Source organism: Priapulus caudatus, unplaced genomic scaffold (genome assembly GCF_000485595.1).
Source record: "Priapulus caudatus unplaced genomic scaffold, Priapulus_caudatus-5.0.1 Scaffold997, whole genome shotgun sequence".
Classification (NCBI taxonomy): Eukaryota; Metazoa; Priapulida; class Priapulimorpha; order Priapulimorphida; family Priapulidae; genus Priapulus; species Priapulus caudatus.
Window position 1 is genome coordinate 3057 of NW_014578058.1, and position 15408 is coordinate 18464.

The 15408-nt window shown below is 41.3% G+C and overlaps 1 protein-coding gene across 1 annotated transcript in view; it reads right to left on the reverse strand.

Moving 5' to 3' along the window:
- The window catches only part of LOC106814884 (cilia- and flagella-associated protein 47-like), a 22320-nt gene that overhangs the window by 173 nt on the left and 6739 nt on the right, over nucleotides 1-15408 (reverse strand). Inside the window, exons 3-21 of the mRNA XM_014819258.1 lie at nucleotides 12518-12681; nucleotides 12200-12312; nucleotides 11876-12032; nucleotides 11638-11738; nucleotides 11057-11270; nucleotides 10691-10806; nucleotides 9805-9930; nucleotides 9588-9649; nucleotides 8670-8775; nucleotides 8227-8330; nucleotides 7799-7911; nucleotides 6977-7110; nucleotides 6466-6665; nucleotides 6049-6213; nucleotides 5363-5572; nucleotides 4931-4999; nucleotides 4262-4450; nucleotides 3111-3368; nucleotides 2484-2646 (exon numbers count right to left, since the gene is read on the reverse strand). Of these exons, the coding sequence (XP_014674744.1) occupies nucleotides 2484-2646; nucleotides 3111-3368; nucleotides 4262-4450; nucleotides 4931-4999; nucleotides 5363-5572; nucleotides 6049-6213; nucleotides 6466-6665; nucleotides 6977-7110; nucleotides 7799-7911; nucleotides 8227-8330; nucleotides 8670-8775; nucleotides 9588-9649; nucleotides 9805-9930; nucleotides 10691-10806; nucleotides 11057-11270; nucleotides 11638-11738; nucleotides 11876-12032; nucleotides 12200-12312; nucleotides 12518-12681 (2764 nt within the window). The remainder of the gene's footprint in view (nucleotides 1-2483; nucleotides 2647-3110; nucleotides 3369-4261; nucleotides 4451-4930; nucleotides 5000-5362; nucleotides 5573-6048; nucleotides 6214-6465; nucleotides 6666-6976; nucleotides 7111-7798; nucleotides 7912-8226; nucleotides 8331-8669; nucleotides 8776-9587; nucleotides 9650-9804; nucleotides 9931-10690; nucleotides 10807-11056; nucleotides 11271-11637; nucleotides 11739-11875; nucleotides 12033-12199; nucleotides 12313-12517; nucleotides 12682-15408) is intronic.

Genomic DNA, 15408 nt, shown 5'->3' on the forward strand with positions numbered 1-15408 from the left:
TTATTATATTATATATCTTATGATATAGTTGAAAGTAGCAAGCAGCTATCGCTTTAAAACAAACACATTAGAGACGAATCCATTAGGATACGCCCGTATTATGTTCAACGCGATATGTTCACATCGCTTAACAGATGATATAATGTTACCTCTATTCAGAATTTATGATGTGCTCACGTGGTTATCACCAACATAACCGCGGCAACGCGACGAATATTATATATATCAAGAGCTTAATGCATATTTATTAGCTCTTGATATATATATAATATATTATATATATATATATATATATATATAGATAGAAAGGTTCTTCAGGTTGCACGATAGTCAGGTTGGTTTAGTTAATAAAGAATAATCCGACATTCCTAGTTTTAACACAGGCTCTTTGCTTTGTGCCGCTTTTACATACACATATACACATACATATACAGATATAATATATATTATATATATTATGTATATTAGCTTTTGATATATATGTGTGTATATATATATTAATATTATATTATTATATATATTATAATAGTTAAAATGCCTTTGGTTATACCGTTAGCCCGACTCAGTCGGGACCCAGCTGCCGACCAGTACCTCCCCTACTCCACTAAACGAAGTCTAGGACAGTCGCCTACGCCTATTATACTCCGCCTTAACCCAAACCCTAAACCATTAACCTATCAGGATAGTTACCAGAGGGTACATATTCCAGATATATTAACCGTGACCAGACTTACCCAGTATTGGTACATTCCTGCAGTATACCGCTGGGGACATCAGGACCCTATGGAGAGATTACTGAGACGGCGTTTTGTGGATCACGGATCACACGCGGACAATGCGAGCGGCAGAGATGGCGGACATGCGTTGAAGTGTGGGAGTTTCACTGGTAGTGGTAGTCTCTTTCCAATGTGAATCTACTGCCACTACATCACGTGCGGCTTCAAGGGAGCTTTGGACAAGCTTGACTCGTCAAATCACTTGATGCCGATTCAGCTACAAAGTTACACGACTACTACACATTATTAGTAACACACTGCCTACGAGACTGTGACATTGACATAGGAAGATTGTTCAAATTTTGTTTAGTGTTTAGATATTCAAAATTTAAAGTTGTAAGGGAGGAGGGAATGTCTGGAATTCAAATAACATGAAAGGAGCGGAGAATTATACTATACTTTGGGCATACAGAGACTGGGCGAACTCATGCAGCCAGACCAAAATACCATCGCGCAAGACATCAGCGTCTATAGTTCTAAATGACGTTTGGCCGGCTCGCTCTCATGCAGGCTTTTAGTAGAGCGCCCTACCGTCGAATAGCTCCCGGTTTATTTATTTTTTCGACCACTTCGGGCGACGAGCTGCTCCTCTCGACTTGTTTACGGAGGTGACGCTAGCGATTGTAGCGCTGCGCGCGCGCGTAGCTAATCAGCACTTGACGCTTCCCGAGCGCGGATGAGACGCGACGCTAGCGGGCCGTCGAAGCGGCCCCGAACCTGGATCGTGCCTGCACTAATTATATTTCTTTTTTCCCTACGAGTACCGCGCCTCGCGGGCAGGAAAACCCGTGGCTCCGTGATCAAACACCGAACACTGCAGGCCACGGTTCCCCTAGCCTGCCCACACAGAAAACTGTGTGTAATCGCAACAGTAGCACGAAGGCAACATAATTGATGTAGGCAGAGATGCCAACACTTTTCTGAGCAAACTGTAGTGTGAGGATATCTGAAATCTGTAGTCGAGCGCGGTCCACGCCAGTGACCCAAGTTTATGTTTAGGGGGCGTTCAGGGCACTGCATGCCCCCGCGAAATTTTGATTGCCGAGAATGCTAACTCTTCCTGCCGATTCTAGAGAGACCACAAAGATGATAATTAGATTCACACTGTATTAGACTGCGACGACGTAAAAGCATGTTAGTATAGTTGTATTAATCAAGTGAATTATAATGCAGAGATGGAGACCTAGAAGAGCAGTGAAACAAAAACAGCTTGAAATTATCATAAAAAAGATTTTATGTACCCATCGCTAATTAAAAATCGTAGGTAGTTGTATGCAAACTGGTCGTAGTGGTAAAAATGCAAACGAAATTCGTATAAAATACGGATAAATCGTAGTGGTTGGCATCTCTGGTAAGGTCATAATGAATCAGTAAGCGTAATGAATGTCGTTAAACCGATTGTTATAATGAAATTAGTCATGCTTACTGATTCATTAACTGTATATTCATTAACATTCATTTAACTGTATTCATTAACAATCATTAACTAATTCATTAACTGATTCATTAAGGATGGGGATCATGTTGTAACTTATAAACTAGCCAACATATGCATCATTTGATTAGACAAGATCCCGGTGAATTTCACGCAAGAAAAAGATGAGGAAGAAGTAAAATATAGTCTGCTGTCAGAGGGTTCATTTCAATGGTGGACATTAAACTGAACTAGGTCAAAGGTTAAGGTCAGGGTCAAATGTTTAAGCAAACCTGTCCAGGTCATGGTCAAGGTGACAGCCTCTCCTGCTGCCAGGCAGCCGCTGGTGGCTCCATCTGTTGCGCAGATAGAGAAGACATGTTGCTGTAGGAGTGGGTGAGAGGTATCGAGGTGCCACTCAACTCTCTCACCTCCCGGGTTACGCACCGTGATGTCCTGCAAAATAGTAGACAGCGTTAAATACAAGAACACCGCGTTTAACCTCACCCAAGAAAATCGTTCTGAAATATGAAAAAATATATCAAGGTAGACAATTAAGCTATTTGCTTTCATAGGCAAAGCATAATATTACGAGCCTTTGCTTATTCAACAGTTCATAGCAATACGGGTATATAATGCCAACAGCAATTCACGATCGACAGAATGCTGTTCCTGGTGATACTATTTTTGATAGTAAGCGTTCAATAATTATGTGTATGTCCATCACGATGTATTGTGATTAGAGGATTTAAATGAAGGCATGTAGATGACACACGATCCAGCTGTATAGTGACAAAGAAAAATATTCATGTTTGTCTAAATTCTTGCAATCATCATAACACATTGCAAACAGCTATTCCATGGGTATAGCTACGGCAACTGTGGATGCAACAACGTCGCCACAGCGACAATAACCGTACCTTCTTCACCGATCGCTTGCATCCGTCGAACATCTGTGGCACGACAAGCTCAATCTCCTTCTCCGACACCACCAGGGGGCACCTCAGTGCCGTCGCGATGATGCGCCTGCAAGGTGTAGGGGGCGCTGTCGGACGCTGCGCGGCCTCGGTCTGGCGTTTCGCGATCGGGGCCGGGCTGGGAGGGAACGGGGTCGGAGTCGGAGACGGAGCAATGCTGTCGTTAAGCATCACAGGCAGGAGAAAGTCGTAGGAAGCAACCTGCAACGCAGACGTACGAGCGATGAACTCACACCGCTGTGCAATGTAAGCACAATGCCTTGAATAATGTTCCTAGTCTGGTCAAGCTAGACGTGTTTATACAGGTTTTTCGCGTGCATATTTCGTCTTTTCCTTCCTGCTAGACACAGAAATATATAGACATATAGAGTAGACACTATACATATATTCAAGAGCAGATAAAGAAGGAGAGCGTACAAGGGTAAAATGCTGAAACCATGCTGCAGTATTAGTCGAATTAATAAACTTTTCCCGTTTTATTTTGACGATCCTTTGCAGTATTATTGATTAGCTGTCTTACCTTGTTCATATAAAACAAACCGCATGTCTCTACGATGCCCCTACGCTGAGATAATGAGCGGTGAAAATCTGGTATTTTCGCCGAAACGGGAAAAGTTTATTAATTCGATTAATACTGCAGCATGGTTTCAGCATTTTACCCTTGTACGCTCTCCTTCTTTATCTGCTCTTGATATATTACTGTCCTTAGTAAACGTGTTAAAACTTCTCACTCAAACGTTAAGACTTTCGATATTTAAATCTTTATTAATATCTGTGAATGTAGAAAATTGAAAACGTACAGCTGACGTTTCGCCTCCTATCAGGAGGCTTTCTCAAAGCTGACTGAAGATTATCAGTTTTGACCAGCAGATGGTGTAGTGGTTATATAGCAGCTTGGTCCACACGTGACTGAGTCTGTATCCCCCCTCGTCACAGTTCAAAACGTCAGCTGTACGTTTTCAATTTTCACTTCAATTTTCACGGTTGAGTAACAATTAACCCAGATAGATCTATTAGTCTACCAACCGAATGAACTTATTTAATGAGCCTGTGAATGTATTTTTTAGGATTGATTTTCACGGACATTGACACACCTCGGTCGGCGCAAACACCAGCTCTGCACCGATGGAGGTGCCAGCGGCAAGCTCAGTCGTGTAGACCGGCGCCACGCTCCCATCGACACCCTCCTCCTGGCAGCCATCGCAGTCGGTGGCGTCGTCCAGAGTAAGAGAGAAGTCTCGGTAGTGCGTGAAGTCGAATTCAACCTGCGCACGCGTGTTTCCCTGTAAAGACGTGATAAACGCTGACTCCAAATGTCCAGCAAGTCTACGAATGACATATACTGCCAAGGTGAAGATAGAACACCTATGTTAGCATGTCATTTCACATGTCGATATATATATCAGGTGCTACGAGGGGTGAGCAAGAATACTGCATAGTAGAATCTGCAAGTTGACTTTAAAACTACACTATATCAGGACGCTGAATATTGCAAGATGGCAGCCAGGGAAGAATTCACGCAACACAAATACACAAAGATCTACAGCCAGAAAATCTCCTTGGATACATATTTAATCCTACAAGATGGCGGCTAGGTGAGTCTGTGCAACACAGATATACTGAAATCTACAGCTGGGCCATCTCCCTGCACCCTCCAAAATGGCGTCTAGGCGAGAGTCTGTGCTCGCATGTGAAACGCGAGCAACAGCAGTAACTGAGGGAGGGAAGGCGGTCTAGATAGTGACGGCGGATAACTCACACACCCGGTTACTCAGCTTGAACGGCAGCCGTATCTCAGATCCACACCAGACGCCGCCAAACTTGAAACTGGGCTGAAAAGTGAACATGTTTATTAAAATAATATCGTCGTAATAATTGTATCGTAATTATTGTAATATGAAGTTGACCACAGTTATGTTATGGTATCTACAGGTGATGTGCCAAAGATCATTCCACATGCTTCCCTTATGATTGGCCAAATAATATCACATGGTCACCCTAACACTAACCTAATTAAACGAGATGTAATTTTGTATGTGGAAGATGCAATCTCATGGTAGACTAAAATGTTAAACAAACCGAATGATCGCTGATTGTAGCTGACAATATTAAAATTATAATAATTATTATTACAGCTATTACAACTAAACTTAACTAACAATGGTTTATTAGACTGCCACATGTTTACACATTACCGTATCGATGTCAACAGAGGGCGCCTCGACACGTCCACCAATGCGCATTTCTAGAGTCTTCCCACAACGCACGGCAATGAATACGCGAGTGTCGAACCTCAACACAGTCTGTGGCGCCATCTCCAGGCGTAATTCGGCAAACCCTCCGACTGGAACGACACCCTCCCGTGGAGTAATGTAGAAGTTGGGGACAGGGTTTGGGTTCACGATCTGAAATCAACAAGATTGCATCCATCGTAACAAGATTGCATCCTCATAACTTTGGCTAACGCTCCATTAGGAGTGTTCCCAACTTTGATATCGTTAATGATTAATGATTGATAATCCTAACGCTAACCCTAACCCTAACCCTAACCTAAATGACATTAAACCACAAACTAATATATGACCATATATATATATAAATATATATATATATATGTTATTATGACCATTAATGACATTAAAGTTGGAAACACTCCTAATGGAGTATCACCCATAATTAACTTTACTAAACACTACATATAGTTTCAATACAAATCTTTAATTTTAATATGTTGCATGAGCCTTTCTCTGTATGCATTGCAGTGATGCTAGTATAAAATCATTAAGGCATTGACACGACAGCTATTTTTTTGTAAAATCAAATAAAAATTAACATAAATACGACAATTATTTTTGATCAGAAACAAAGTGATGATACAAACTTGGAAGTAGGCATTGTGTGTGCCAGTGTTGTGCATCACTGCCGTGCGTAGTGTGCGCAGATTCAGCGCGATAGCGCCACAGTGCAGGCTACGCTCTGCTAACTGCACAGTGCTGCCTCTATACTCCGCCTCGCAGTGCAGGTACAGTGTGTTGCCATGGTGAACCTAACATAACAACGCCTTGGTTACCATACACCACCATTTTCAAGGCGAGTAAACATTAGTGAACAATCAACAGCAATAAATACATTACATACAGAAAAAGACAAATGACATTAAAAATGATATATATATAATTCTATGAATATACAATTATATACAATTATATATAATTCAGCATATAGAACTAAATCAACAGTGAACACTAAACAACACTGTCGCAATCACACTAATGCACGTGGATAATATAGGGTATACCTGCAATTGAAAGTATCCGTCGGTCAAGCCGGCGAAGCTTGGATGGTAGACGACCTCACAATCCAGGCCGCTGTAGGGCGCCACCATTCCCACCGCTGGTCGGACGGAGAAGGACGTTCCATTGTCACCAATGTCAGGCACCCAGCTAAATTCTGCCGCCAGGTTGCGCCGGTTGTACAAGGTGACTACAGACCGGAACTCTGTCATGGGAAGAGACGAACCCAGATAATATAAAAGCTAATAACAGGAATACCAATATAAGTAAATCATGCACACACAGCATTCAACCACTTTTACCACCTATGGGCCCATCTCGTACGCAGTGCACAGAGGTCCGGGCTCCGAGAAAAAGTTCTCTTCTTATATGCTACTTTTGTACTTCTTTTGCACTACTTTTGTACTTCTTTATACTACTTTCGTGTCTGACAGCAGGCCACATAATGCGATATAGATCCAAACTGCTGCAGGTGCAGTCCTTGATAGGGATACCACCCCTATATACAACGTTTACCTGCATGGGGAGGCATCCCTGGAGTAGCCGTGAGCAGGATGTCGGTAGCAGATAGCTGCAGAGCTACAGGAACGACGTCTGCTGTGAGTTGGACCTTGTCGTGATAGTGTCCGTTCAACGTGTACGACACACACCTGTATACACGCAATCAACGATAGCTGAGACATGTCACCCACGCACCTGATATACATATGTAGAACGCTCACATCCATATATATATATATATACATATACATATGTATATACATATATATATATATCAAGAGCGTATAAAGGTCTTTGTCCTTCTAGAAAGATCTTGTCCTTCTTTATACGCTCTTGATATATATATATATATATATATATATATATATATATATATATACAGTAGAACCCACATGTGTGTATGCACGAAGCATGCTGATGCGTGTGCATGTCTATGCACTGCCTACACGCACACACGCACACATGAATAATCATACATGTATACTGATGTACATTTATACATACGCATGTTCAGTATACAAAAGCCTTGCTATGTATGTGTGCACACGTGCGTGCCTGCTTGCGCGCATGCAGGCATGTCTTTGAGTAAAGATATATGCTTCAGTATATGTATCAAGAGTCCATAATAGAAAATGTATAAATTTATAATATTATTATTATTATTATTATTATTATATTATTATTTTTATTATTATTTATAAATAGAACATTTTTCTACTATGGACTCTTGATATGTACGTATTAATGTAATTTATGTTAATTTATGTATGTATTATGTACGTATATATTATGTTTATGCTACTACTCTGTAGTACAGTCAGTGGCTTGCACCCTCACCTGCAGAGCATGCCTTTCTCTTCCGGCTCTAGTATTACTGGCAGCGTTGTCTCGCTGCGAGGCAAGATGACGTGTGATAGAGCGCTCTCTCTAAACACGTCGGCGCAATCCTCCTACAAACCACACCGAGAAACGTTCTATTGTTTTTGTCACGTGTGCGGATGTACCAGCCCAGATCTAACTACACATCAACAGCAGTAACCAGTGGAGCATGATAACATGATAACATATGTCATACAAACACTAAACTTCACATGTAATGCTACGTACAGTTGCATTTGTAACACAATAGTTTAATCTTGATTATTTTTCCTTCCAACTACCAAGAGATAGTTGAGATTTGTGCAGTGATGAATTGTGTTATATACATTATCAGGATTTTACGATAACTTTGCGAATATTTTTTAATAAATGTGATCTATACATACATTAATCTCCATCAAGACGTGCGTTGTCAAGTTATTGGTGATTGTCAACTGTTTCGTCATGGTTGAATGTACGCAGATCTCCCCAAAGTCCAGCACTGCTGGTCCTACTCAAAAATACCATTAAGAAAATTGTAAGAAAAAGCATTAATAGGACTCATATTGACAGTATGGTATCCCTATAAACCTATATGCCTCCAATACACGGTACGTACGGAAGAATTAAGTGCAGAGTTTAAGCAGATATCGTGATTCCAAGGCAATCACTTATATAGTGGCATACCAATCTTTTAAAAGTATTTCCTTTTTTCAAAAAGAAAAGGCGATCCGTACGTAGATCTTACCCGGTAAGTATATCTCCTAATGAAAGATTTTGTTTGTGTTTCTGACAAAATATCACATTTTAATCCTGTCCATATGAACCCGTTGTTGATTAATTCGCTCACCAATTTTCAGCTGGTACAATTGACCCGGGGATAGCCTCACCCTGCAGTCAGCTATCTCCTGTTGTGTGCTGGCCACTGCCTTGTAGCCCGCCTCAACAACTCTCACCTACGAGATACACAGAATTTACACATGCTGGGAGGGATATAATATCTCTCTTAGACCCTTCAGTCTCCTGGGAGACACAGGTCATTGGTGAACTTCCTCCATGTCGCTCGGTTGATTGCCTTCCGCTCCATTTCTCTCCAGGTGAATGGATAATGCTAGACAACATCTATTGGATGCAGAGGATTCAGTACTTTGGCTTTATCTTCATAAGTAATTTTTGCAGGTGTTCACGCACACAGGTAATAATGCTGAAGGGGTCGTTGTCGTATCAGGTACTACAGATATGTACCCGAGGTACATATATGTATACACAAAGTGTACCAGACTTGTACTACAGAAGTGTACCCTAACCATAACACTAACCCTAACCCTAACCCTAACCCTAAACATACCTCATGTAAAAATATAAACATAATACTAAACAACCTAAAACTACCTCGGGTACATATCTGTAGTACCTGATACGACAACGACCCCATATGCGGTAATAATATAAAGTAAGGCATATAGCCTTTGAGCGACCACGTACCCCAGTTGAATTGCTGGAAGTTTTTTATAGCGAGCAAATATGAGAATTGATAAGTCAGAATTCAAACAAGGGAGCCGGAAATGAAAATGTTGTGCACGAAAGTGAGGCTCCCAAAATGCATCTTAATTAGCCAAATTTCTGGTAGGTTACCGGTTGCTTCCATCTCTTTCGCACCCCTCATAAGATGTTTCGCTCACCGGCGGTGGTCGTATCACGATAGGTTGTCGAGAGATCGTAAGATTACCACCCGTATATGGCTGTGAGATGTTACACGTTAACTCACCGGCTGAGACGATTGTTCTGAAGGTGTCCAGACATCATCCGTGTCGCGTGCGGTCCCACGACCTATAAACAGAGCGCACTAGTGATACTCATCCATACCTATTAATTTATACGTGAAACTAATGCATTATTTTTACAAGCATTATTTCTTATTTATCAATAGAAATTGAAAGATTATACTATTACACTCTTAATGACGACGATGGTAGATTACTTACGTTTGTAACGGCTAGGTGGCTGCTTTTTCTTCTTTGTAGAATTAGGCTTCAGTCTTACGTCAGTGTTACTGACAACATTTCGTTGCTCGAGCTCTTTCTCTTTCTTCAGGCGTCTGCAACGCACATCTGCAACAGATAAACATGGCTGCCAACATATATGGATATCATATATCTGCAGGGCTCGAAATTGAGAGGAAATCCGGTAATCCTTAGGGTAAAATACCCTACGGATTTGTTACGGATTTCATGAGGAAACCTGAAGGAAATGCGTATAGATTACTTAAAAATCTACCACTCAGCTGATGGGTGAACGCTCAGTTATTGACAGCAATAACTCAGTTGACGACTGAGGTGGTGTTTGAATCCGTACTTAAACAACATTTCGAAAGGATGAGCTGAGAAAAAGCTATAGGTGCCCTTGGAGCCGATAGTGCTTCTGAACTTATGCAAGGATGCAGAGCCATTATACAGCATTTCAATCAACTATCTGAAAAATCTGTACAATAAAATGCTGAGCTCCCAACGCTAAAATAGCAATGTTTAACTTTAAAGTATTTTATTCAGGACGGTTTGTCCTGCATGCAATTTTTTCTTTCATAGTAAAATTTAGCCTACCCTGTACGGATTACTTAGATTTTGAGCGGATTTGCTCATTTGTGAAGGAACAAATCCGTACGGATTAGTCCTCAAACTGGAGAAATTAGAGCCCTGTATCTGTGCTACATAAACACAAGTATCTATCATATATCATAATGATAACATCATATAATAATCATCTAGAAAGACAACCCAAGACTTTTAGCTGGTTTGTTGCAATTTCTGTGTGTCGACGTGATTTTGAAGCACACGTGTTTTGTAAAATTTCACACTTCGAATTGATCACTACCTGCAATGTAGTTTTGATATCGGTCCTTATGTGCACGTCTCTCCTTCGATTCCTCATTGTTAAATGCATAGTCTGGATCTGTGTATGTGTAGCGCCACAATCCTGTGTGCTCCGTCCTGCAACGCAAACCGCAGGCTTTTATCAGGCGCCCATCTAACAGTGGATACACATGACATAACGGTGAACGCACATTGAAGGAAAATAGTTCTATTAATTAATAATTAATAAACTAATTAATTAATAATTAATAAACTAATTAATTAATTAATATGGAATATTGAGTTCTACACAGTCGGCGGCAGAACTTCTCGAAGTTCTGCTCACACTCACAGACAGATCGTTGTGCTGGCATGTTGAATGGTTTACCTGCAGGGCTGACTAGGGTTGCTGGGACGGATGCTGCGTGCGCGTTCATCCGGATGCACGACCGCTGGACTCCTCTCCTCCCTCCTCCTCAGCTTAGACTGACAGGTCGCGGAGAGTTTGACGGGCACGGCGAGAACGGCTTCCGTGCCCAGCCTCCCGGAGGATGCGACGGCCGTGCCGAGAATCTCAATCTCAACGCTGGTCCGGAAGATTCCTGCAATCGCAGTCATCGATCAGGCGGTTAGATGGCTAGGGTGAATCATTACTTGCGGGAAGGAGCTTAATCATTGCTTAGTCATGGGGGAATCTTCTCCAGCCTAGAGGGCGTTGTGATCTTCTTCCGCAAGTCACATGTGTTTGGTTCTTTATGTTCCTTATATCTTTGTTCACAAGAGATGCGTGTACTGGCTTCGTGACGTCTACATTTATTGCACTCATGTTACTTCGTATTGTTATTTTACTGCATTATTTTACAGTTTCCGCTTTGTTTTGTTACAGCCCGTTTGTGTCTACATCAATCGGTCTCCTTGCCTTCTACAAACATACATGTGTGAATCTCACATTCGTAATGAAATGCTTACCGTATTGACTGGGATTGAAACACATGGAGATTTCTAAGGTTTTACCAGGCTCGACTCTTCCCCTACTCGGCTCAAAGGTGAAATGAGCCATTTTGCCAAACCTAAAAGTATAAAATTTTCAATAATGACGGAAACAAAACCGACGATTGTCGACTGACGTTGTTAACTTCCATCAAAATGAGGATCATTTCAAAGAGACCCCGGCGGGGTCTCTTTTCATTCAGCGATAGATACTTACCTAAATTTTACTGGAAGAAGAGGCGATTCATTCCTCAGTGAGCAAGTCCGGCTAACCTTTTCTGACATGTCACACGTGCCAAACTGTAGCTTTGATACTGAAGAGGAGACGAGTATGGGCAGTGCTGTTCCAGTCAAACACACCTCCACAGAGCCACCTGGTGATTGCATAGTAAAATGTTATGAGCCAGAATAAACCCCAACCTGGTTTAGTTCAGGATGGCAGGTTGCCACCCAATGAAATGGCTTGAAAAATGAGACATTTTTTAAACAATTTTAATGTGCATGGTAATTGGTTAGTTCATTAAGAGATGATAACTCTTGCCTTTCTTCGCTGCATGATCGCTTCCTATGAGGTTCACGCGCGCAAACAGCACGTAGTCCCTTCTCGCAGGCATCTTCGTACGACTCTTAAAACCATGCTTCGAGGTGCGTATCCTGAAATTCACACGGTCTCAGAGTCACCACATCACAAAAATGCAAGACGGCCGCAGACAACCGAGCCACGACGCCCCCCCCCCACGAGCCCGATACTGTGATAATACTTGGTGATTTTCTCTCAGCACGGCACTAGCTGTCAGTGCTGTGGTGAAGTTTCATCCACTCTCGTTGCGTCAATAGATTCAGAGAGCGCGCGTAGTACCGTGGGTGGAAGCAGAAGTAGACCGTGATCTTCTCCTGTGGTTGGAGACAGCCTTCACTCGGTCGTATCGTCACCAGCGATGCCACGTCTAGTTCGCCTTCCCCACCACCAGGTGGCGGCTCCGTTCTAAGCAGGGCTTCAGTGGTTAGACTCAGGTCGGTGCCCTATTACACGCGTTAAGGTATGTACTGACTGCAAAGTATCGTAAAGCTACTGACTGCAAAGTATCGTAAAGCTACTGACTGCAAAGTATGGTAAAGCTACTGACTGCTACCCAGTATGGTAAAGCTACTGACTGCATAAGTAATCCAATGACGTAAAGCTAGCTAACTGCAAAGTATGTAAAGCTACCGACTGCAAAGATCGTAAAGCTACTGACTGCAATGCTGAGGAGCTCGACGACAACAAATGATAGATAGCAACCAAGGCGAGGGTGAACTCTCACCAGTAGCTGGCCTGGTCCACTCTCCATCCAGAAATGACAAAACTCTGCACCGTGGAACTGGCATTGCAAAGCACTAAACTCTTTACTGTATCTGTGCGCACAGTAAGTGTTTCCAAATCTGGAATGTCAACAATACTCACTCCTTAGTATGTAGTTATCTACTTGATAACTACATTTCTCTCAACTATGTGCATACACTAGTAAATAAAACAATACTGCACGAGTAGACTATGAAATTATAATAACAAGTATAATAAAGGCACCATCTCGTAATGAGGGTATGCTCCATCTTCACAGCAAATTCCAATTAGTATAGTCTTAAAGCTAAATCTCACCTAATGCAATCAACAGGCTGTGTGAGTCAGAGAAAAGTTTCAGTGGCTGTGATCCTCCTCTACCATTGTATCAGCTAAGCTGCATAATCAGCCTACATGATAGATTGTAGGCTATAATTTTAATAAATTAAGAGAGAAAGAGGATAGCACATTACATAGAAATTTATGCGGCTAGCTAGGATACCACACTCATTTGAAAAAGTGTTGTGTGTGCCACAACTTTGGAATCTTGCATGAAATGATCGAATGACGAATTTCAACACATCTGGCAGTTTATGGAACTAATTCTAAATCTAGAATCAGTGAACTAATCGAGTTATTATGATTAAATCTGCCAACTGGGCAAAACTTGGAACTTGTTAGGGGCCTACATGTTGTAAAAATAAACTAATACCTATAGGCCTAATTTAAATGTGGTGTTTGTCTCCTTGTTAAGAAATTTGACGATTCAATATACTAATTAGATAAATTATATTAATAATAATATTAGGATAAACAATGTTTGGCAAGTCATTAGAAATGTAATGAACATTGGCAATGTGTTTCACAATCTGTCAATCACAGCACAGGCCTTGAGGCACAGGCACTTGAACGCGTTTCCAACTGTAAACACACGCCGCCGCCATTGCGCGCACACTGACACAATAAATATAAATATATTCTATGTATCGTGTGCGCGCAATGGCGGCGCGTGTGTTTACAAATTACAGTTGAAACGCTTCAAGTGCCTGTGCTTAAAGGCTCAAGTTTCAAGAAGAGTATAGCCTAGCTACTATAACTTATAGTTATAAGACTAAGAGCGAAGCGAGTACAACTATAGGGCCTGTGATCACAGACACTGAGACAGTGCGTGAGACACACACAGTCACAGTGACACAGTGTCCGAGCCAGCGTTCGTCAGTTTCTTTTCAATCTCACGACACTAGATATAAGTGATGCAGACTGCAGTTTTGTAAAGGTGATGCAAATAATACCAATGCTTAGAAAAGACCCTTTCTGTAATTTTAGTGCTAACGACGAAGAACGTGTATAAAATTTATACGCTAGCATAGTGACGCAAACGGACTACTGAGTAACTGAGCGCGCAAACGCCCAAGCTGTTCGTTTCCAATGGATACCAACCCCACGATCCGATACTAGCGCCGCGCAGCGGCGAAATTGTAACATAAATGGTTTTAATTTAGATCAAAGATCTTTGATTTAGACTGAACGATTTTATAAAAATCTTAAATATATAAAATCGATTTTATCTAAATTTTAGCTTTGTTTTCGACTAGAGTATTTAAAGAAACTTTATTCTGTTAAAATAAAAATGTCTTCATGAAAACAGGTATAGTAGCAATATTATAATGGTGTGTTGTCTAACGAGCTTTATGCATGTTTACAAGAGCTAATAAATAACTTTATTATTCACGTCTTTATCCGATTGCGCGGTAATATATATATCATCTTATATTCATCTTCCGCGGTATTTATTAGCTCTTGATGTTTAGCAATGAGAATTGTTTTACCGTCTACCCTGCCCTCACATCCTGTACACTGATCCTAGCTCATACTAACTGTGGCATTCCTTTAATAATAACCTACGGCGACTTACGCGACTAGCAATCTCTAATTGATCACTTTTTACACCAATGACCTTGAACAGCTTAATCACGGCTGGCATCATCTTACAGACTGTGTCAGACGCACCTTAGCATATTTATCTAGTAAAGCATGCCAAGTAAAGAAAACTGACCACAAAATTAAAAAGAGAGATACTAGCAATTGGAGCCAGATTCATATCTGAGACGCTTCAACATACCATAAATATTTCCAGCCTAACCGAAGTGATATTGCATACTCAATGGCAAAAACTCAATTCGATATAATGCGATTAGCATTGAAAGCATGCTCCAGAGAAAGTTATGTCAGGAAAGCAAGAAAACTAAGCGTCAACACTCTGGCTACTAAAGGGCTTCTAAAATCAATTCAGCACAAAAAATAAGGAATGTTCTCCACCATTTCCTATCAACAGTGAAGCTTGGAATCAACGTAGATCGAAAGACAATATTCTAATAAACTAACGCTCACACCTAAAGGAAGCTGCAAAAAGAGTTCTACTACACACC